Source organism: Ailuropoda melanoleuca, chromosome 13 (assembly GCF_002007445.2).
Source record: "Ailuropoda melanoleuca isolate Jingjing chromosome 13, ASM200744v2, whole genome shotgun sequence".
In the NCBI taxonomy this organism is placed as follows: Eukaryota; Metazoa; Chordata; class Mammalia; order Carnivora; family Ursidae; genus Ailuropoda; species Ailuropoda melanoleuca.
Genome location: NC_048230.1, coordinates 13,768,563 through 13,791,526, shown reverse-complemented (window position 1 = coordinate 13,791,526; position 22,964 = coordinate 13,768,563). Strand labels below are relative to the sequence as shown.

Below are 22,964 nucleotides of genomic sequence, written 5' to 3'. Positions count from 1 at the left end.
GCGTACATCATTAGTTTTTGATGTAGTTTTCAACGATTCATTAGTTGCATATCATACCCAGTGCTCATCACATCATGTGCCCCCTTAATGCCCATCACCCAGCTCCTCCATCCCCCCACCCACCTCACTTTCTGCAGCCCTCAGTTTGTTTCCCAGAGTCAAGAGTCTCTCATGGTTTGTTTCCCTCTCTGATCTAGATTTGTCAGAATATATGGACTTGTAATAAATAGCTTTGCTTTCAAATATATTTATTTTTTTACTATAGAGGTGTATTACTTACTTTTAAGCTAGCTATATGGTATTACCAGTCTTTTGGCCTCCTTCAGTTATCTTTACAAAAATAATGGAATTTTTGGTGAAGTGTTTGAATTGCAGTTTCTTCACTGTCCTTAGTTTCCCAAAATAGATACATCAGGTGCCTTTGTTACTATAACATTGTCACCTCAAGTAAATTGTCTTCTTGGTTTAACATTGAGTAATACTTTTTTCTCTATCTTTTTTTCTCTATCTTTAGAAGGCTCTCATATATCTCATTTATCAAGATTATACTTTGAAGGATCATTTTATAGTTGGATGGTAAACAGCTAAGGTGTTAAAAGTATGGACCAGAGATATATAGATGCTAGAAAGGAATGGTAAGGGTACCATAATTCCACACTTCATTGGATGTATAAGTGAAGTACAGTATGACTAACAGACCTGTTCTATTGTGTCACAGGTCAGTATTCTTTCTAATCTGAATAGTTCCTACTTTCATATTGCTTTCCTGCTAAGGCTGCCTTTAAAATTAGCAAAGGCCAGTATCTTAAAGAAATTAGTCTGGAACTAAAAAAAAAAGTTTGATAAATACTAGATTTTAATATGAAAGTATTTACACTTTATTTTCTCACAGTTCTGTAGGCTAGAAGTCCAAGATCAAAGTGTCAGCAGAATTGGTTTCTATTGAGACCTTTCTCCTTGGCTTACATAGGTGGCTGTCATCTCCTTGTGTCTTCACATTGTGTTCCCTCTGTACCTGTAAGTGTCCAAATGTCCTTTTTCTTATAAGGACACAAGTCATATTGGATTAGTCCACTTTAATTAAGTTAAAATGAAGTCATTACCTCTTTAAAGACCCTATTGCCAAATATAGTCACATTATAAGCTACTGGTGGTTAGGATTTCAACATACAAATTTTGGGGCAACACAGTTCAGCCCATAACATATACTACTACTGATACTAATTCTTTAGCTAGGTAAAATTTGGAAACCAACATTTTTCTTTGTTTTATTTTTAAGACATTATGTAGTGCTGCTGTGCTCAGGGAACTAAAAGTGAACATTTCTAAAGGTATATTGGGGCCTCTTCCATTGATTTACCATGAATACAACTTCATAGAAAATGTTTTAAAGAATAGCCTGTGTTTGTTAAAAAAAACAAAGGTTATCTTTTACTGGAAGGTGATATAAAGTATGCTATCTTTGTAAGGCTCTAATGATGAAAATGATACATCTTTTTAGTGGAATCAGTTTTAGGTATTCACACTTTTTAATTTCACTTACCTTCCGTAATTTTTCCTTTACTAAATCCTTAGTCTGATAATGAATTTACTAACTCGATAGTGTATATAGGTTTGCAATTCTGTAACATTTCGTGGCACATACTGCTGTTGCTAAGTTCCATGATCAAACATTTTCCTTATTTTATGTCATATTTTTCCCTCATATGACTACCTCACGCATTTTGTTTTCATGAAATGATATCCTCTATTCTCTTTTCTTTTCTATCGCTATTTTCTATCCTTAGCATCCATTCATGAGTTAAATGGAAGTTTCTGCTTTAAACCTAGGATTATTAGGGTATTGAGTATGAAGGTATTATCAGAGTTATCAGATATTAATTTGTTAATGTATGACATTTGTCTTTCCGCTTATTTCGAAATATCAAATTTATATGACCATGCCAATTAATATAGGTGTAATAAAAGATTGTCCGTTAACTATGTGTTTGTTTTTTAAAGTAGAATTGCTTTGTTTGGCAAGAAAAAAAGCAGAAACAAGGAAGCCTACTAGTATGAAAAAATTTGTTATTCAGATTAGAAGCATTCTGATACTGTTATCAGGACTATTTGACATTTAAGAGAAATTATAATTATTATGTATTATTGTATTGTTTACTATATTAAGTCTTAAAAAAGGATTTGATTACAAAGTAAAAATCTCAACAAGGTACCACTACATACACACCAGAATTACTAAAATTAAAAGAACCGACAACACCAAATGCTGATGAAGATGTGGAACAACCAGAATTCTATACATTGTCAGTGGGCATGTAAAAATGGTCCAGTCACTTTGGGAAAAGATCTATAGTTTCTTATAAAACTAAACATACACCTACCCTATGACCCAGCAATTCCATTCTTCTTAGGTGTTTACCAAGAGAAATGAAAACATATGTCTACAGAATGACTCACACAAGAATGTTTATAGCAGCTTTATTCCTCATAGCCCCAAACTGGATATAGCCCATATGTCCACCAACAGGAGACTAAATAAACTGTAGTATGTTAACACAATGGAAAGCACTCTGTAACAAAAAAGGAATGGATTATTGATGTACAGGAATATGATTGAATTTCAAGAACATTTTGCTGAGTGAAAGAAGCCTTAAAAGAGCACATGCTCTATGAATCTGTTCATACGAAGATCAAGAAGTATACCTAATCCAAAGCTGCAGAAGGTAAGAACAGTGGAAGGCTGGAGTGGTGATTGACTAGAAAGGAATGAAGGAAATTTCTTGAGAAATGATGATATCCTCTATCTTGATAGGGACTCGTCAAAATTCGGTGAAAGTACATATAAGATTTGTGTATGTTATTACATGTGAATTTTACTATAACTTATAAATACTGCATTTGTGTTAATTGTATGTATACTGAAATGTTTAAACTTTTAAAAGATTTTATTTATTTGAGAGAGAGCACAAGCATGAGCGTGGGTGGGGAGGGGGAGAGGAAGAGGGCGAAGCAGACACCCCAAAGTGGGGCTCCATCCCAGGACCCTGAGATCATGACCTGAGCCAAAGAGCACTTAACCGACTGAGCCACCCAGGCGCCCCTGCATATTGAAGTGTTTAAAGGGAAGTATACTAGGGACGCCTGGGTGGCTCAGTTGGTTAAGTGTCTGCCTTCAGCTCAGGTCATGATCCCGCAGCCCTGGGATTGAGTCTCGTATGGGGCTCCCTGCTCAGCGTGGAGCCTGCTTCTCCCTCTGCCTGCCTCGCCCCCTGCTTGTGTTCTCTCTCTCTCTCTGACAAATAAATGAATAAAATCTTTAAAAAAAAAAGGAACTATACTGATATCTGTATATTGCTTTAAAACAAAAAAATAAGGTGGATTGATCAGTGGATAGGTGGGTAGCAAAACATTAATGGAAGAGTCTAAGTGATGGGTATAAGAATGTTCACTGTAAAATTCTTTTAACTTCTCTGTACGTTTGAGAATTTTTATATTAGGATATTAAGGGAAAAAAGCATTTGATACCCAAAAGCAGTTGCTTCCTTATTTACCTCACAGAGTAAAGCAAGCAAAAACCTCTATTATATTTCTGGCTGGATGTAAGTTTTCACAGAACTCATATGAAACACTGCTGGGGTGTGTGTGTGTTTCCAGAAGAAAATTTAATCTGATTTACATACTTCTAGGTACATCGATAACCAAAATGTGGCCACTGAGAAAAGTTAAAAGGTCAGTCCGCGTCCAGTCTTTAGCTGGCCCAGGAATGCAAAATAAAAAGGTCCACGTTCCTTATTCTGTATGCAAAACATGTTTTTTAAAGTGAAAGATCTAGGGAGCTATACATAGAACACTGCTGGATTTTTTTATTTTATCATGCTATTTTGTTTATATACACCACTGGGAAGTAACTTGTTTATTATCTAAACTCATCATTTCAAATTCCAATAAGTTTGGGAGGTCTTAATAAAGGGATAAATTGTCATTATTTTCAGTATTAGACATTTTTTCCTCCTACCTTTGTCCTGAGAATTTATTTGAGGTTTTATCACAATTTATGAAAAGCAAGTATCTGCCAGACCATTTGTTGGAATTTCTGTGTAATCATGTGTGATTAAAATAAAGTAGGAATGGGGTGCCTGGCTGGCTCAGTCAGTGGAGCCCACGGCTCTTAATCTTGGGGTCATGAGTTCCAGCCCCATGTTGGATATAGAAATTACTTTAAAAATAATAATGAAATAAATAAAGTAGGAAAATACATGAGAGCTTTTCCTCCTCAGTGACTTTTTGGCGACTACAGTTGGTTTTAAACGTATGTTAGCTATATAGACTAGAAAGGGCTCTACAACCTGCTGCAGATTTTGCCTGGCTTGAATTTTCCTTAGGCTTATTGGAATAATTTAGAGGGCAGGAAGGTGAAATATAAACACTTCATAAATTTTTGGTTGATTTGATATTAACTCTCAAAATTCCCTAGTTGTTATAAATGTAAATTTAAATAGGGTTTCTAAATTCTGCCCAAAATACATGCTAAGCACAAAGATTTTAAGTTTACAGAGAACAGCCTGAGGGCAAAATGCCTAATACAAGGATAAATTAGATAGCATAGAATCCAAGTTTAGAATGGATTTCTCACACATATGTTTTTCTTCTGGAATCACTTCTTTCCCTAATTTATTATGCTTCATAGTTGAATGTATTTGATTCAACTCATTGAATATGCACTCCTTTAAGAAAGTATCATTTTATCTTATTTACTCCAGAATCAAGATAGAGTTAATGCATGTGTCTCTGTATTATAAGAGTAATTATTACTTTTTCTGAAAAGCAGTTCAATCCCTATTTAAAAAATAAGGGCTCACTGAAGGTTTTCAAATAGAATAATGACATTGTCTGCTTCTCTCAGAAATCACCAGCGGCGGGGGGGAGGGGGGAAGGAGGATGAAAAAGATAGAAAAATGCAGACTCCATCTTCAGTAAGAGTAGGAAATATCTCTAACACTAAATCACAAAATTGAGTAAGCACTGTCAAAGGCCAAATGAGTTTGAGAAAATGATCAAATAGGTTGCCTACATTTGCAGATCTCCGTAAAAGCCAGTAGAATATTGTTCCAAAGAAGGTGGTGTGCCCTGAGGAGCAAAAATAAACAATTTTGGAAACATTCATAGGGTGCCAGCAGGAAGTTCTCAGTGTCTAGTTTGGTACCACAAAAGAGGAGAGGAGAAGCTCGGTGAGTAATTGGAAATATACTGTGGTGGGGTTTTTTTTGTTTTGTTTTGTTTTAATGTTAAGAAAGCAATGTGAGGAAAGAGAACCTGTGTATTAGCAACTTGTGGTTGCCAATCTGTTGGCTGGGAAGAAGTTAAGAATAAAATACAGGCATACCTTGGAGAAATTGTGGGTTTGGATCCAGACCACCACAATAAAGCAAGTATCACAATAATGTAAGTAAAAAATTTTGTTTCCCAGTGCATATAAAAGTTATGTTTACAATATACTGTAGTCTATTAAGCATGCAATAGCATTTTGTCTAAAAAAGACACCTAGGTACATACCTTAATAAAAATACTTTATTGCTAGGGGCGCCTGGGTGGCTCAGTCGTTAAGCGTTTGCCTTCGGCTCAGGGCGTGATCCTGGCGTTCTGGGATCGAGCCCCACGTCAGGCTCCTCCGCTGGGAGCCTGCTTCTTCCTCTCCCACTCCCCCAACTGTGTTCCCTCTCTCGCTGGCTGTCTCTCTCTCATTCTGTCAAATAAATAAATAAAACCTTTAAAAAATACTTTATTGCTAAAAAATGCTAACCATCATCTGAACTTTCAGCAAGTTGTCATCTTTTTGTTGGCGGAAGGTCTTGCTTTGATGTTGATGGCTATTGACTGACTAGGGTGGTGGTTGCTGAGGGTTGGGGTGGCTGTGGCAATTTCTTAAAATAAGACACCAATGAAGTTGGCCATATTGGTTGACTCTTCCTTTCACAAATGATTTCTCTGTAGCATGTGATGCTGTTTAATGGCGTTTTATGCACAGTAGAGTATATTGGAAGCAGCAAAAAGGAGAATAGGCACTTCTGAAAAGCATAGTAAGATGCAATCTGGAATTGTGATGCCTCCAGCTTTGCTTTTCTTTTCAAGGTTGCTTTGGCTATTTGGCATCTTTTGTGATTCCACACAAATTTTAGGATTGTTTGTTATAGTTCTGTGAAAAATGCTGGTGGTATTTTGATAGGGATTGCATTGAATGTGTAGATTGCTTTGGGTAGTATAGACATTTTACCAGTATTTTTCTTCCAATCCATGAGGATGGAATGTTCTTCTGTATCTTTGCGTCTTCAATTTCTTTTTTTTTAAATATTTTTATTTTGTATATTAGTCACCATATAGTACATCCCCAGTTTTGATGCAATTCCTTTCATGAGCGTTACTAGTTTTCAGAGTACACATCTTCTACCTCGTTGATTAGGTTTATTCCTAAGTATCTTATAGGTTTTTGGTGCAATTGTAAATGGTATCGATTCCTTAATTTCTCTTTCTGTTGCTTCATTTTTGGTGTATAGAAATGCAGCAGATTTCTGTACCTTGATTTTATATCCTGTGACTTTTCTGATTTCATGTATGAGTTCTAGCAATTTTGGGATGGAGTCTTTTGGGTTTTCTACAATAGAGTATCATTTCATTTGTGAAGAGTTAAAGTTTGACTTCTTCCTTGCCAATTTGGATGCCTTTTATTTCTTTTTGTTGTCTGATTGCTGAGGCTAGGACTTCCAGTACTGTGTGAGAGTGGACATCCCTGTTGTGTTCCTGATCTTAGAGGGAAAGCTCTCAGTTTTTCCCCATTGAGGATGATATTAGCTGTGGGTCTTTTGTATATGGCCTTTATGACATTGAGGTATGTTCCTTCTATCCCTCTTTTCTTGAGGGTTTTTTTTTTTTAATCAGGAAAGGATGCTGTATTTTGTCAGATGCTTTTTCTGCATCTGTTGAGAAGATCATATGGTTCTTATCCTTTCTTTTATTAATGTGGTGTATCACATTGATTGATTTGCAAGTACTGAAACACCCCTGCAGCCCAGGAATACATCCCACTTGATCATGGTGAATAATCCTTTTAATGTACTGTTGGACCCTATTGGCTTGTGTCTTGAGAATTTTTGCATCAATGTTCACTAGGGATGTTGATCTATAATTCTTTTTAGTGGGATCTTTACCTGGTTTTGGAATCAAGGTAATGCTGGCCTCATAGAATGAGTTTGGAAATTTTCCTTCCATTTTTTGGAACAATTTCAGAAGAATAGATATTAATTATTCCTTAAATGTTTGGTAGAATTCTCCTGGGAAGCCATCCAGCCCTGGACTCTTGTTTGTTGGGGGATTTCTGATTACTGATTCAATTTCTTTGCTGGTTATGTGTCTGTTCAAGTGTTCTATTTCTTCCTGTTTCAGTTTTGGTAGTTTATATGTTTCTAGGAATTTATCTGTTTCTTCTAAATTGCCCAATTTTTTTGTCATATAATTGCTCATAATATTCTCTTAGTTGTTTGTATACCTGCAGTGTTGGTTGTGATCTTTCCTCTTTCATTCGTGATTATATTTATTTGAGTCCTTTCTCTTTTGGGTAAGTCTTGCTAGGGGTTTATCAGTTTTTTAAATTCTTTCAAAGAACTGGCTCCTAGTTTCGTTGATCTGTTCTGTTTTTTGATTTCTATATCATTTACTTCTGCTCTAATCTTAATTATTTCCCTTCTCCTGCTGGTCTTAGTCTTTATTTGCTGTTCTTTTTCCAGCTCCTTTAGGTGTAAGATTAGGTTGTTTATTTGAGACTTTTCTTGCTTCTTGAGTTAGGCCTGTATTGCTATATACTTCCCTCTTAATGACTGCCTTTGCTGCATCCCAAAGGTTTTGAACTGTCATGTTTTCATTTTCATTTGCTCCCATGTATTTTTTAATTTCTTCTTCAATTTCCTGGTTAACCCAATCATTCTTTCGTGGGATGTTCTTTAACCTCCATGTATTTGTGGTCTCTCCAAATTTTTTCTTGTGGTTGACTTCAAGTTTCATAGTGTTGTGGTCTGAAAATATGCATAAAATATGATCTCAATCTTTTTGTAGTGGTTGAGGCCTGATTTGTGACACAGTATGTGATCTATTCTGGAGAATGTTCCATTTGCACTCAAAAAGAATGGGTATTCTGCTGCTTTAGGATGAAATACTCTGAATATATCTGTGAAATCCATCTGGTCCAGTATGTCATTCAAAGCCATTGTTTCCTTGTTGATCTTCTGTTTCGATGATCTGTCCATTGCTGTGAGTGGGGTGTTAAAGTCCCCTACTATTACTGTATTATTATCAGTGAGTTTAAGTTTGTTATTAATTGATTTATGTATTTGGCTGCTCCCAGGTTGAGGGCATAAATATTGATAACTGTTAGATCTTTTTGTTGGATAGACCCCTTTATTACGATATAGTGCCCTTCTTCATCTCTTATTATGATCTTTGCTTTAAAATCTAGCTTGTCTGATATACATATGGCTACTCCAGCTTTCTTTTGATGTTCACTAGCAAGACAGATGGTTCTCCACCCCCTCACTTTCAATCTGGAGATGTCTTTGGGTCTAAAATGAGTCTCTTGTAAGCAGCATATCAATGGGTCCTGTTTTTTTATCCCTTCTGATACCCATGTCTTTTGATTGGAACATTTAGTCCATTTACATTCAGAGTAATTATTGATAGATATGAATTTAGTGCCATTGTATTACCTGTAAAGTTGCTGTCCCTGTAGATTCCTTTCTAGTCTTTGTTGCTTTTGGTCTCTCTTTCCTGCTCAAAGGGTCCCCTTTAATAATTCTTGCAGATGTGGCTTAGTGTTCATGAACTCCTTTAGTTTTTGCTTCTCTCGGAAAGTCTTTATCTCTTCTTCTATTCTGAATGACAGCCTTGCTGGATAGAGTATTCTTGGCTGCATATTTTCCCCATTCAACATGTTGAATATATCATGCCATTCTCTTCTGGCCTGCCAAATTTCTGTGGACAGGCCTGCTGCTAACCTTACATGTCTGTCCTTGTAGGTTAAGGATCTTTTGTTCTTGGGGTGCCTGGGTGGCACAGAGGTTAAGCGTCTGCCTTCGGCTCAGGGAGTGATCCCGGCGTTATGGGATCGAGCCCCACATCAGGCTCCTCTGCTATGAGCCTGCTTCTTCCTCTCCCATTCCCCCTGCTTGTGTTCCCCTCTCGCTGGCTGTCTCTATCTCTGTCAAATAAATAATAAAAAAAATCTTAAAAAAAAAAGGATCTTTTGTTCTTAGCTGCTTTGGGAATTCTCTCTTTATCTTTGTATTTTGCAAGTTTCACTATGATATGTCTTGGTGTTGACCTGTTTTTATTGATTTTGAGGGGAGTTCTCTGTGCCTCTTGGACTTGAATGCCTGTTTTCTTCCCCCGATTAGGGAAGTTCTCAGCCAGAATTTGTTCAAATAAACCTTCTGCCCCTTTCTAGGGCTCCTATAAGGATTTTATTTTGCTCTGTGGAATTGGTGAGCTCCCTAAGTCTATATTCGTGATCTAATAGTTTTCTTTCTGTCTTCTTTTCAGCTTCATTATTTTCCATAATTTTATCTTCTGTATCACGTATTTGATCCTCTGCTTCTTCCATCCTCATTGTGATTACATCCAGTTGGTTTGCTTCTCAGTTATTGCATTTTTTATTTTGGCTTGACTAGTTTTTAGGTCTTTTATCCCTGCAGTCAGGGTTTCTCTGGTGTCTTCTTTGCTTCCTTCAAGCCCAGCTAGTATTCTTAATGATTGTTGTTCTAAATTCTTGTTCAGATATATTGCTTATATCTGTTTTGAGCAAATCCCTGGGTGTGATTTCTACTTGGTCTTTCTTTTGGGGAGAATTCCTCCATCTTGTCATTATGTCTAGGTTTCTATGTTTTGCTTTTATGAAAGCTTGTTATGTTTCCTGCTCCTGAGAGTAATACTATATTAAGAAGAGGTCATACACTGTCCAGGGCCTGGAGCTCCAGAAGGTGTTCCTGGTGTATGCTATGTGCACTCTGCTATTGTGTTTTGGTTGCTCTTTCCTACAGGCCAGTCCTCTACAGAATTCCTCCTTGCTTGCAGTGGGGAGTGTTTGGACCTTTAACTAGATGTATTTTGTTTGTTAAGATAAGCCTGATTTTTGGAAGAAAAAAAAAAAGGCTGATCCAAAAAAAGAGAAAAGAAAAAGGAACAAAAGGCAAACAAAGAGACAAAAAAATATAAGCTTGATTCCAAAGAAAAAGAAGGAAAACAAGGGGGGGGGCTCCTGATCCAAAAACTGAGAAAAGGAAACAAACCAACCAACAGACAAAAAACTCTAACCCCAATTCCAAATTAAAAAGAAAAAGAAAATATATATATATATATATATATATATAATTATAAAAAAATAAAAATAAATTTAAAAAAATTAAAAAAGAAAGCCTGGTCCTATTTCCACCAGAACTGGAGCTGAGGCTTTGGAGCACTCTATGATCAGTAGACTTGGTACATGCGGGGGCCTGTGTTGGTCTTCTGAGGGAGAGGCCCACTGCGCTGGCTCACAGACCTGCCTTAGTAAAGAGGCCCCTACCAGGCACAGGGGGTGGGGGGTGGTATAAGTGATTCCAGCCTCCACTGGAGATGCTGTGTTTCTTTCTGATCCCTGATCCATGCTGGATGGGGGGTGGTGGTGAGGGGGGTGGAAGATGGTGTTACCCCGCCCTCTTGTCCTAGACAGGGGAACTTGGGGCCTCTGCTATTCAGGAGGCCATCACAGAAAAGCAAACAATCTCTCCTGCGGCCCAGGCTTCTGCCAGATCCCTGCCCTCCACCTGTCTGTGCCTGGCCGTGGGCATGTCCAGCACCACAGTTCTTCTGTGTTTTATCTCTGACCATGGACTGGGATTCAAAACTCCAGATTTTAAAGGATCCGGCAAGGTGTGGACCTTCTCCCCTCCCCCAAGGAGAGCCCTGCAGTGCTGCACCTGGCACTGTCCTGTCCCAGAAAAGCAGTCACATGGTGCACACATGGTGGCTGGAATCTATGATGAAGCAGAGGAAAAAGCTGTGACCAGGTTATCTGCCCTCTGCTCACCTCCGTTCCCTGCTGTTGGAACAGCACTTGATGCCCAGTGGGCCTTTTATCCTTGGAGAGGCAAAATACCCTCTTCCAAATGTACTCCAAGAAGGGGAGCATTCTCTCCCAGTGCAATCTATGGGATCCTCACACCACAGTGTCATCTGGAACCCTATGCACTGCTCTCTCTCCTGGTCTCCCTCTCCCCCTGACTTCTCTCTGGGAAAAGGGCTCCCTCCCCTCTGCGGCACCCTGGCTTTTCTCTCCCCCAGTTCACATCTCTGAACCTCTCATCTGCCACGTTCTCTCCCTCCAAATGTGCAGGTTGTTTTCTTAATCCTCGGATTGATTTCTTAGTTGTTCAGAATGATTCGATGTTGATCTAGGTGTGTTTGAAGGATGAGGCAAGCCCAGGGTCCCCCTACTACTCCCTGCTTGCTTAAGACTGGCCAATTGTTTCAAGATATTGAAGTAGAATTCCTATTAAAAAGTCATACATTTGGGGCACCTGGGTGGCACAGCGGTTAAGCGTCTGCCTTCGGCTCAGGGCGTGATCCCGGCGTTGTGGGATCGAGCCCCACATCAGGCTCCTCCGCTGTGAGCCTGCTTCTTCCTCTCCCACTCCCCCTGCTTGTGTTCCCTCTCTCGCTGGCTGTCTCTATCTCTGTCGAATAAATAAATCAATACTTAAAAAGAAGTCATACATTTGAAATTTAAATACATTATCTCTTATAAGAGGGACTACAGTCTATAGCACAAACTATTTGAGTTGACAACAAAAGTGTAAATATGACCATAATTCCTCTTTGCCAGTGGTTATCACCTGTTTACTGATACTAGCCTGTTTCATAACCTACACGTAAGACCTCAACATTGTTATGTGGAATACTCTTTCATAAATGTATTGACTTTCTACTCTTAAGGAACATTCATTCTAAGGAGTTAGGTTATGGCTTAAACATGTATAAATCAGAAAAACAGAAGTTTATTCATTCAGCAAATATTGATCACCATGTGCCAGGCACTCATCTGGGCATTAGACATCAATCACCAAAAACAGATAAAAACATCTGCAGTCAGGTGGGAAAAGAATGGAGACATAAACAATAAACCTAATAAGAAATGCATGTAGTATACTAGAAAAGTATAAAGGCTATGCAAAAAGGAAAAGATTTACAATAATGAGAGGAATTACATGTGCAGGGAGGAGAGGAAGAACCATCAAAGGAGATTTGAGAAGACAGAATCCTAAGAGTTACGTTAGAGAGTGATGGTCTATAGAAGCCTAGAGAAGAAAGTGTATCAAAGTGGAGGGCATGATGAACAGATAGCAGCCCATCACTTAGCAGCTCCTAAATGAGTCAGATGGGAGAAGAGACTGTGGGTTTTAGCAACAGGAAGGTCACATTGGTGATATTGACAAGTTTCAGTAAATTTGTGCTGTTTAATTCCTTTTGGTCATGGAGGAAGGATGACAAGAAAGACAGTTACGGCTAAGCTCTCTTCTTTTTGTGGTTTTGTGGCCCTCGTGGTGTTTTGACCTTGGGTAAGTAAGTGTGTAGTATCTAGATTATTATTCACAGAAAACTTAGGATACTGTTGTTTTTGCTTGAATGTCATCCTGTTCAGCGTGAACAAATGGTTGTTAAGATTACACTGATAGCAGCAGTAGGGACTGAGATTTCTGTTGTGAGAACCCCAAACTCAGAGCTGCAGGAGCTAGTCATTTGGTAGGTAACATCATTTAGATTCAGAAGCGCTAACTAAGAGAATCTGTGATGTGTGGGCATTACAATCCGTTGACTCCAGGTGGCATTCCTCGAGGTTGCAATAGAGGGAAAGAAAATAGCTCAAAGAGGAAAAAATTCAGCCCTGATTTTGACTCTCTTTAGTCCACTAAGAAAAAGAATATCCAGTCAGGTGGAGACATTGCCTTTTTAATTTTAGTTTAATGTGTTATTCTAGATTTAAAATTCAAATGATTAACTTGTTGTGGGGAGGTGCTGGTAATCAGAAATTCAACGTTTAAGTGACTGTCACCCTAGCAGGGGTATGCCGAGTAGACAGAATCAACATAACATGAGGGCTGAGATGAGGCTGCTCCAGACGAGTCTCTCAAAGTTAATTGATGGAAACTTCCCACCTTCAAGAATTTTTATTACCTTAGCAGTGCTTTGCCAAGACTGCTGAAACACAGCTGTGGGTGCTGTGTCAACGCCCACATTGCCAGTGTCAGGAAGGATGTACTTTTAAACCTCTAATTTATCTAATAATGTCTTTAGTGATTTGTGTGGGTTTGGCATTGTGATGAAAATGCTTTCTAGCCGGGTTTATAATGAGAATTCAGTTTGCAGCCTTAAAATGTATATTGTTTTGATATGCATGTGGAAGATACTAACAAGTCAACTTAGAAAAAGATCTGCCTAAAATACTATCCTGTCCATCTAACAGGACTTATTTATGCATGATATTTGAAAATGAATGCAAAGTAAATGTTTTGATGCCAAAATAATTTGTGGTGTCTGCTCTATACCAAGATGGCGATATGCAGTGCTAGAGGAAAGCTACTTTCAGATTCAATTCCGATCTGACTCATTTTCTTTTTTCTATTGGAAAATGTAGATTGGGCTCTTATCACCTATAGAATGGAAATAGAATAATAAGTTCTTGTAAATAAATATTTTAAAGAGGTAGGAAATAGTATTCTCTTGTTTGAAATATAAAGCTTCATAACCAGTTGGTGACAATATTGTTATGATATAAGTATGGGTCTTTAAGAAAACAAGCAATACAATCTGAAGGATTCTTTCCTAACTAGTAGATTCATTGCAAGGATTGATGACAGAGTTCAGTTTATGAAGCTTGATCAGAGTCTGGATTTCTGCTTTACAATATATAACATTGAGAAAATATACACAGTTCAAATATGCGTCAAATAGCTTTAATGAAGGAGCATGATTTATTTATATGACTGAACTTGGAATTGAAGCTAAATGGACCCCCAATTAATGGTATTTCAACATTGTTCAAGGGCTATGCATATAGTTTATGTATGGCTTAGATATAAACTAGACAAGGATTTATTTTTATCTATGAATATATAAAGTCTGTACTTTGATGCCTAAACAAACAAGAAAGTAATAAATTGGTATGCATGAAAACACATTTCCTTTTGTTCTCAGGATGTGAATTGCTTGAAAATAGGAATAGTAAGCACTTCAGAAGTATCTGTTACTATATATAAATAGCAAAGGATCTTTCTTGGACTATATTTGAGGGCCCTAACATGATTAATTTGACTTTAAAAGAGCCAGTCTCTCCAAATGACACACACTGCAAAAGTCAAAAAATTTTGAATCCTACTCTACTGCAGCAACGTTCTCAAGATAATAACATTTGTAACCTCAGTTCTCCAAACTGCCAAGAGTTTTGGCCATTCTCTGATACTTGCTCTGCGTATTTGCCAAACTTTGAGACCTTTGTGTATCAACATTTTAAATGCTTCTGTCCAGGGCTGTATGAGAAATGAAAAAAGAAAGCAGTTTGCTATGTTATTATCATGTTAGTCACTCCTGGTAATTCTCTTAAAAATGACAAGCTCTAATGATAAGCTTTTATTTGACCTGTATCAAATATTCTGATGTGACTATGTTTTAAAATATATTTGCAATTCTGATTTTTCAGAAATAATCACTTTCATTTCAGAGTCAAAATCGTAAGAACTTATTCGTGCTAAGTGTTACAGCTTTCTGACAGGTAGAGATAGCTGATGTGGGTGAAGTGTCTAGCTTGATGTTTTATATCTAGTTATTAGTCAGCTAATCCTCCTCCCTACTTCACTGAAAATATTTTCATTCTGTCTGACAAAAAGTAAAAAATTACATTAACTGTGACTAAAAATGTATTGCAGATGACACATTAATGAGACTAATGGTTCTTGCCTTATTCTCTAAAGTTTTCATATTCTTAACCTTTGGTGAGCCTAGATCCTAGATATTTTAATAATTACACTAAAGATATCTTTTTCTTTTTTGGTAGGGGAAGGAATTCTAGGGAATAAGATTACAATAAAGGTTTTTAGGTAATTTTAATATAAATTTTGAATAAAAAGGACCAAGTAAATCTTGTAAGTATATACTAAAAGTCCACTTATGCAAAATATTTGGATGTGTCCAGTTAGTCAAAGTAAAGCATGATAGAAAGGTAAAAACAAGCAGTGCTGACAAAGAGTTTATTTAGGGTTATGAGGAAAAATTTTGACTTACCAAGAAAAACTCCGTTAACTTAGCATGAAAGGAGAAATGGAGGTATGGCTTATAAAGCATTTGAATTTCAAGGGATGTCATCAATTTATTTCATAGTTGCTAAAGGGCAGTGGCTTTCAAACAATTTTTTTATTATAATCAAGATTCAGTATATACTTATGTGTGTATACAGAATAGTTAGCCTTACCTCATGTACCCTATTTCCTTTTTTAAAAAATGCTGGTCAGGGGCACCTAGGTGGCTCAGTTGGTTAAGCTTCTGCCTTTGGCTCAGGTCATGGTTCCAGGGTCTTGGGGGTCTTGGAATGGAGCCCCGCTTTAGGCTTCCTGCTTAGTGGGGAGACTGCTTCTCCCTCTCTCTCTGCCCATCGCCCCCCCACCCCCACTTGTGCACTCTCTCTAAGTAAAATTTAAAAAAAAATTGCTGGTCACAATTCATAAATTCATTAACCACTAATGGATTGTAACCTACAATTTGAAAAATACTGATGAACGATGATAATGATAAGGATAATTTTCTAATTTTTTTTTTTACCCTTGAGGACTTCAAATGTAAACATTGCCATTTTATCTGTTTCTAAACCACTCAGCCACTCACTTTCTTGGTCTCACCTAAACCTTGTTATCACAAATATTGTGCTGGCTCCAAAATCCTTTATACAAGCATCCTGTTCTCAGACTACAATACTTTATCCTTCTAGGTTAGGTGCCCAAGTACTCCGCTACAGTTGTTTACTTACATTTAGACCATACTGATTTACCATTCATGTCTGTTCTTTCTTAGCCAATTTAAAGTTCATGGTCTAACACTGTACTCACATGCTTAAAAAGATACTAAATTTTGATGTCTCTTCTTCACTTGTTAATACTCACCTTGCAAAATCCCAAATCTTGATGAACTAGACCATTCTTTTTACCAACACATACCCCAGCACATGGACCATAGATGGAGAAAAATCGTACAACCAGAAAGACTGGTTTTATTTAAAAATTGTCTCAAACAATCTCTCTAGCACTGACAGCCCTACTCTCTGATATGACTGTTTCATACCTACTTTCTCTTCATCCCTCCTGCCCCATATACTTTCTACCCTCACCACCCAGTTGATAACCTAACCCAATGGTTCTCAAAGTGTGGTCCCTCCACCAGCAGCACGAACCTCATCTGGGAACTTGTTAGAAATGAAAATTCTGAAGTCATACTTAAGACCTACCAAGTCAGAAACTCTGGAAATGAGGCCCAGCAACTTGTGATTTCGCAGGCCTTGCAAAGTGATTCTGATGCCTGCAAAAGTTTGAGAACTACTCATCTAACCCCATACTTCATTGAGAAGCCATTCTCGAGAATGTGAGCTCCAGAGATGGGTTATTTTTTTTGTTTTGTTTTGTTTTTAAATTATAGTTGACATACAGTGTTAGTTTCAGGTAAACCACACAGTGAGTCAATAATTGTACATTATGAAAAGCTTGCCACATGTAGTAACCATCTGTCACCATACAAATTTAGTACAGTATTATTGACTATATTCCCAATGCCGTACTTTTCATCCCCATGACTTACTTATAACTGGGAGTTTATACCTTTTAATTCCCTTCACCTGTTTTCCCCACCTCCCTCTCCACTGGCAACCACTTGTTTATTCTTTGTATTTATGAGTCTGTTTCTGTTTTTTGTTTGTTCATTTGTTTTCTGGATCCCACACAAAAGTGAAATCATATGGTCCTTTTTCTGACTTATTTCACTTAGGTCCTTCCATGTTTTCGTGAATGGCAAGATTTCATTCTTTTTTATAGCTAATATTCCATTATATATATATACCACATCATCTTTATCTGTTCATCTGTGGATGGACATGTAGGTTGTTTCCTTATCTTGGCTGTTGTAAATAATGCTGCAACAAACATAAGGGTGCATACATCTTTTTGAATTAGTGTTTTGGTTTTCTTTGGGTACATAGCCAGAAGTGGAATTACTCGGTTGTATGGTATCTCTATTTTAATTTTTTGAGGCAGCTCCATGCTATGTTCTATAGTGGCTGCACCAATTTATATTCTCACCAACAGTGTATGAGGGTTCCAAAGGCAGGAGTTTTTGGGTTTTTTTTGATCATTTATATCCTGAGCACCAGAACAGTGCCTGGAACACTGTAAGCCTCAATAAGTTATTGTTGACTCAAACCTTTAGATGGGAACTCTCTTATTTTCCTACGAAGAAATCTAGAAACCTACCTGCATCTGTACCCATTTTCTTCATTTCTTTTCCAACTGGTGAAAATGCTATCAAAGGTCAGCAATTTCCAGATATGTTTTGGATCTCATCTCTTCTTCCCTTCTCAGGAACTTCACTCCTTTGGTCATCCCCTGTCTCCTGCATTATCTATCAATCTTTCTCTACTAGATTATTTCATCTAGTATAGTCAGATTCGACACCATTCTAAAATAAGAACAAACTGTCCCTGTCCTCAAATGCCCTTTCAGTTACTGCCACACCTCCTTGCCTCCCACTTACCCATTCTAATCTTATTTTCACCTCCACTTTTCCATGGTTCTTAATAAAGTCAATGATTTTTTAAACATCTTTATTGAGATATAATTCACATAGCATAAAAGTTACCCATTTAAAGTATACAATTCAGTGGTTTTAGTACATTCATAATTGTTTAACCATCACTACAATCCAAGATTTAGAACGTTTTTTTTTTAAAGATTTTATTTATTTATTTGACAGAGAGACAGCCAGCAAGAGAGGGAACACAAGCAGGGGGAGTGGGACAGGAAGAAGCAGGCTCCCAGCGGAGGAGCCCGATGTGGGGCTCGATCCAGGAACGCCAGGATTGCGCCCTGAGCCGAAGGCAGAAGCTTACCGACTGCGCCACCCAGGTGCCCCAAGATTTAGAACATTTTCAAACTCCGAAAAGAAACCTCTTACCCATCAGCAGTTACTTCCTATTCCCCTCACCCTCTGCCCTAGGCTACTGCTACTGTACTCTTTTTCTGTAAATTTGCCTATTCTGGGCTTTTTATATACATGGAATCAGAGTATATGGTCTTTTGTTACTGGCTTCTATGACCACGATATTTCCAAGGCTTATCCACATTGTAACATGTATCAATACTTTATTCCTTTTATGGCTGAATAATATTCGATTGCATGAATATACTGACTTTTATTTATCCATAATCAGTTGATAGATAGTTGGTTGTTTCTCCTCTTCGGCTATTATGAATAATGCTGCTATGAACATTCATTTACATGTTTTTGTGTTGATGTATGTTTTTACTTCTCTTGGATATATACCTATAAGGGGAATTGCTGGGCTATATAATAACTTCAACATTTTAAGGAACTGCCAAAGCAGCTGTACCAGCTACCAGAAATATTGTTGTGGCCTGTTTTAGAAAAACAATTTGCCATGTCTGTTTTTTTAATTTTAATTTTATTTTCTAAAAGATTTTATTTATTTGAGAGGGAGACAGACAGAGAGAACAAATGAAAGCACAAGGGCAGGGGGAGGGAGAAGCAGGCTCCCCGCTGAGCAGGGAGCCAGATGCTGTGGGGCTCAGTCCCAGGATGCTGGGATCATGACCCCACTCAAAGGCAGATGCTTAACCATCTGAGCCACACAGGCGCCCCCGCCATGTCTGTTCTGGCCACACAATTCACATCCTTCACACATACAAAATACACTCCCCCCCACCCCCCCAATGAAGTCTCCCAGAGTTCCATCCCTTAACGGTATCAGGCTCAGGCTAGAGGTTTGGGAACTCAGTGAGATCAGGTGCAGGTGAGATTCCTTGGGTACAATTTCTTGACGAAAGCTTCTTCAATATAATTCCACTTGATGTGAAAATGTGGTGACTGAAGAAGCAAACTATCTACAACTTTCCCATAACTCCCCAGCATACAGTGGTGAGGCGTGAGATAACTTTCCTATTCTAAAAGGGTTTGGAAAACAAGAGGCAATTCTTTTTTTATAATTTCTCCCTATGTAATATACTCTATTTCAATAGTTTTAAATACCATCCATACATTTGTGACTTCCAAATTTCCTAACATCTCTGAGCTCCACACTAGAATATCTAATAACTTTCACTTCATTTGATTTCTTCATTAGGATATCTCCCAGATATTTCCAACTTAACATGCTAAAATTCTTTTCTTCTTCTTTACCCTTTGCCTCCACAAATCTGTTCTTTTCCCGGTTTCTCCGTCTGGGTGAATGATGCCACCATTCACCTAGTTGCTCAGACCAAAACCCAGGACTCAGCCTTAATTCTTTTATCTCTGAATTCCAATAATCACCAAGTTCTGTATTTTCTTTCTTTAGAATATACTCACTTTTTTTTTCAGTCTCACCTGGATTACAACAATCTCCTTATTGGCCACCTCCTTCATTCTTGCTCCTTTCTGATTTCCTTTGGCACAGCAAAGTCGTAATTTAGTTCGTATGTCTGGTTACGGTGTGCTCTTGCCCACAGCCTTCAGTGATTTCCCACTCCATTTTGAGTGAGATCCAGATTCCTTCCCATGATCTAAAAGGTTCATATAACTGGCCGTTGCCTGTCCCTCTGGCCTTATTCCCTGCCATGTTTCCTCTTTATCCACCATACTTCATCTTCTCTGGGCTTTTTCAGTTCCTCACACATACCAAGCTCTCAGAAAGGATCTGTACACATGCTGTTTTCTCTGCCTGGAATATTCTCTCCCAACTTCCCACCCCCACAGAACCTACTCTTTCTTATCCAAGACATGGATTCTTGACCATTCTAAGTACCCCCTCTATTATTCTCTATCACTGTATCCTGTTTTTCTTTTATAAAACTTATCCCAATTTTAAGTTGTATCCTGTTTGTTTACTTATTTATCATGTGTCTCCCTTGATTTCAAGCCCTACTGGGTCAGAGGGCATGTCTGTGTATACCCGGTGCCCAGGCAGCATGTGCCACACATAATATGCCCTCGATAAATATGTTGAGTGGTGTTTCAAGACATAATTTTGTTTTGAGACAGATATGTTAATAATTAATTAGTAATGTTAAATGTATTATTTCCTAATTCTTACTGAAATAGCCCTTTTTTCTTTCAGTAATTGCCCTTCCTTTTTGGCTGCTGCTTTAGCCAGAGCCACATCAGATGAAGTCCTCCAGAGTGATCTTTCTGCACATTACATCGCAAAGGAAACAGACTGCACAGAAGGGACTGTGGGTGAGTACCTTTTCTACATTATTTGAAATCTAATTATGTTTACCCACTTGTTGATTATACAGCAGTTAGCAAGAGAAAAAAATGCAAATATATATTTCAAACTAGTCAATAAATGGAGGGAAAAAATACAGGTATATTTTGAAAATGTGATGATAATTAGAGCAAGAGATTAATGTAACAATATTATCAGAATATTAACAGAATAATGCCTAGATAAGTGGAAAGAGTAAAGTGAGAAGTGTGAAGACACAACAGAAAATATGAGAGAGTGAGGGGAGAGAGTTTGAGCAAGACCTATTTAAAATATTTAGCTTTCCTTTAAGAATCCAAGTAAAAAAATCACATAAAAATTCAAGAAATTAGTCGTGATAAAACTTCTAATTAATTATATTAAATTTTATTTCTACCAATAAAGAGTTCTACATGACAACTGTGTAACATGTGATTTAATTGCACGGATCACTGTACATCTTTTTTCCAGGCAAATTAAGAGGCTTTATTTATTTATTTATAAAGATTTTATTTATTTATTTGAGAGAGAGCACAAGCAGGGGGAGCAGCAGGCAGAGGGAGAGGGAGAAGCAGGCTCCCCAAGGAGCACGGAGCCCGATGCAGGGCTCGATCCCAGGACCCCGGGATCATGACCTGAGCCCAAGACAGACACTTAACCAACTGAGCCACCCAGGCGCCCCTAAGAGGCTTTGTTTATTAATGAAGGCATATTTATTAACATATTAGCCTTATACATATTTGACAGGGTTTAAAGAAATAGCAATGTTTGTAAAAATTAGGAATTAGTACTCAAAATTGTTAAGGAATCTTAATATTTCACTTTATTTGTTCTATTTTAAGCATTTGCCTGTAAACATGGTGCATAAGGAACAAAGCATATATTAATGAATCAGAATAGCTAGATCCCAGAGAACTTGAGGCAGATGTTCTTCCTTTATCTTTCTAGATTATTTTTGACAGAAAATTGGCAAGAAAGGAATTCCTCCTCTTGTTTTTACTGTGAGTAATTGATTCACTTGGAACCAAATTGTTCCAGAGTCAACTTGGATGGAATTCCTGCTGCACAGCATTGGTCTTTCCTCTGGTACTGATGCATGAAGTGGAAGCCCTGTAATGAAAAGATGAGGGAGATGGAATTCTGCTTCACTGCAGCCTGGGCGGTGGCTGACTCAGCTCCAGCTCAGTACAGCGACATTAACGACTAATGAGTAATTTACAGCTGCGAGGGGGCGGATTGCTACTTGGGACAATTTTCTCTTTTTCACACCCTTTTTTATTTTATTTTTCCATTTCAAGCAGCAATTATTTATATACTGATGTTCTGCACTCCCTGCAGAAGGAGAATACTTAACGTAGCAAGACTGAAGTGTAGCCCTGCATGCCTGCTTTGGAACTGAACCCCCGTAAGATAGCAAAGTGAAATGAAGGGTTTTTTGGGTTTTTTCTTCTTTTGTTGGTATCATTGGTCATTCTGATTTTGTTTTTTCAAGAGATTACGCAGTAGTGTCTCCATGCCATGGCTGTGATTCAGACTGATCTATTTTAATTCTAACTATTTGCAAGTCCTTAATCTCTTGAACCCAAATCAGTGTGAACTGCACTGAGGAGAGTCTCTACAGGGCATACTGTGTTTATCCATACATCAGAGTGGGAAATAAGCATACTGAGTAAGGCCTGCTGTCAGTGGCTTAAAGTCACTCAAGTCCCCACTGAAATGCCTTTGTTTCTCAGTTGTTTCCAAAAACAGACTTAAAAAAAAAAAAATCCTTAACCTAAAGTTCTTTTCATGTTTATGTCATCCCTACCAGAGTGTTTGCTAAACAACCTTGTGTGTCTCGGTACAACTTTAGTTTGGCGGATATAACTCCTATTCAGACAACCTAAAATCAATTTGAAATACCCCAGTGTAAAAATTAAAAACAAGAAGGGGAAAATTATCACTAATACAGAGGAAATTAAAAGAATTATGAAAACTTTGTATAAATAAATCTGAAAACCTGGGTATTTTCTAGAAAAATACAAATTAACATACTTTACGTAAGAAGAAAGAGATTAAGAAGATTGTCAAGGAGCTATCTTCTAAAAAGGACAAAGAATAGGTGATTCTACAGGTGAACATTTTCAAATGAGCAAAGAGACAATTCCAATGCTTTTTAAAATGAATTATCCAATTGCATAAGGAAAGAAAATTTGCAATGAATAACACTGATATGAAAACTTGCCTGAAATAAAACTAAAAAGGGAAATGAGAGATCAGTCTTAGTAATAATGTAAAAAATCTTAAAATATTTGTATATTGAGGACAACAGTTCATTCATTCATTCATTTATTGAAGTCCTACCATAAGCTTAGCACTGTGCTGAGGAGACCATAAACAAAACAAAAGTAATATG

The 22,964-nt window shown here is 37.6% G+C and overlaps 2 protein-coding genes across 12 annotated transcripts in view; one reads left to right on the top strand and one right to left on the bottom strand.

Moving 5' to 3' along the window:
• The window catches only part of PPM1E (protein phosphatase, Mg2+/Mn2+ dependent 1E), a 183,796-nt gene that overhangs the window by 141,994 nt on the left and 18,838 nt on the right, over positions 1-22,964 (top strand). For both annotated transcript variants that reach the window (XM_034641110.1, XM_034641109.1), the window contains exon 2: positions 20,441-20,559. The gene's annotated coding sequence lies outside the window, so the exon portion shown is untranslated. The remainder of the gene's footprint in view (positions 1-20,440; positions 20,560-22,964) is intronic.
• TRIM37 (tripartite motif containing 37) overlaps positions 21,595-22,964 on the bottom strand; it is a 196,066-nt gene continuing 194,696 nt past the window's right edge. For all 10 annotated transcript variants that reach the window (XM_034641097.1, XM_034641098.1, XM_034641108.1 and 7 more), the window contains one exon: positions 21,595-21,679. In XM_034641097.1, the coding sequence (XP_034496988.1) occupies positions 21,610-21,679 (70 nt within the window). In that variant the 3' untranslated portion in view covers positions 21,595-21,609. The remainder of the gene's footprint in view (positions 21,680-22,964) is intronic.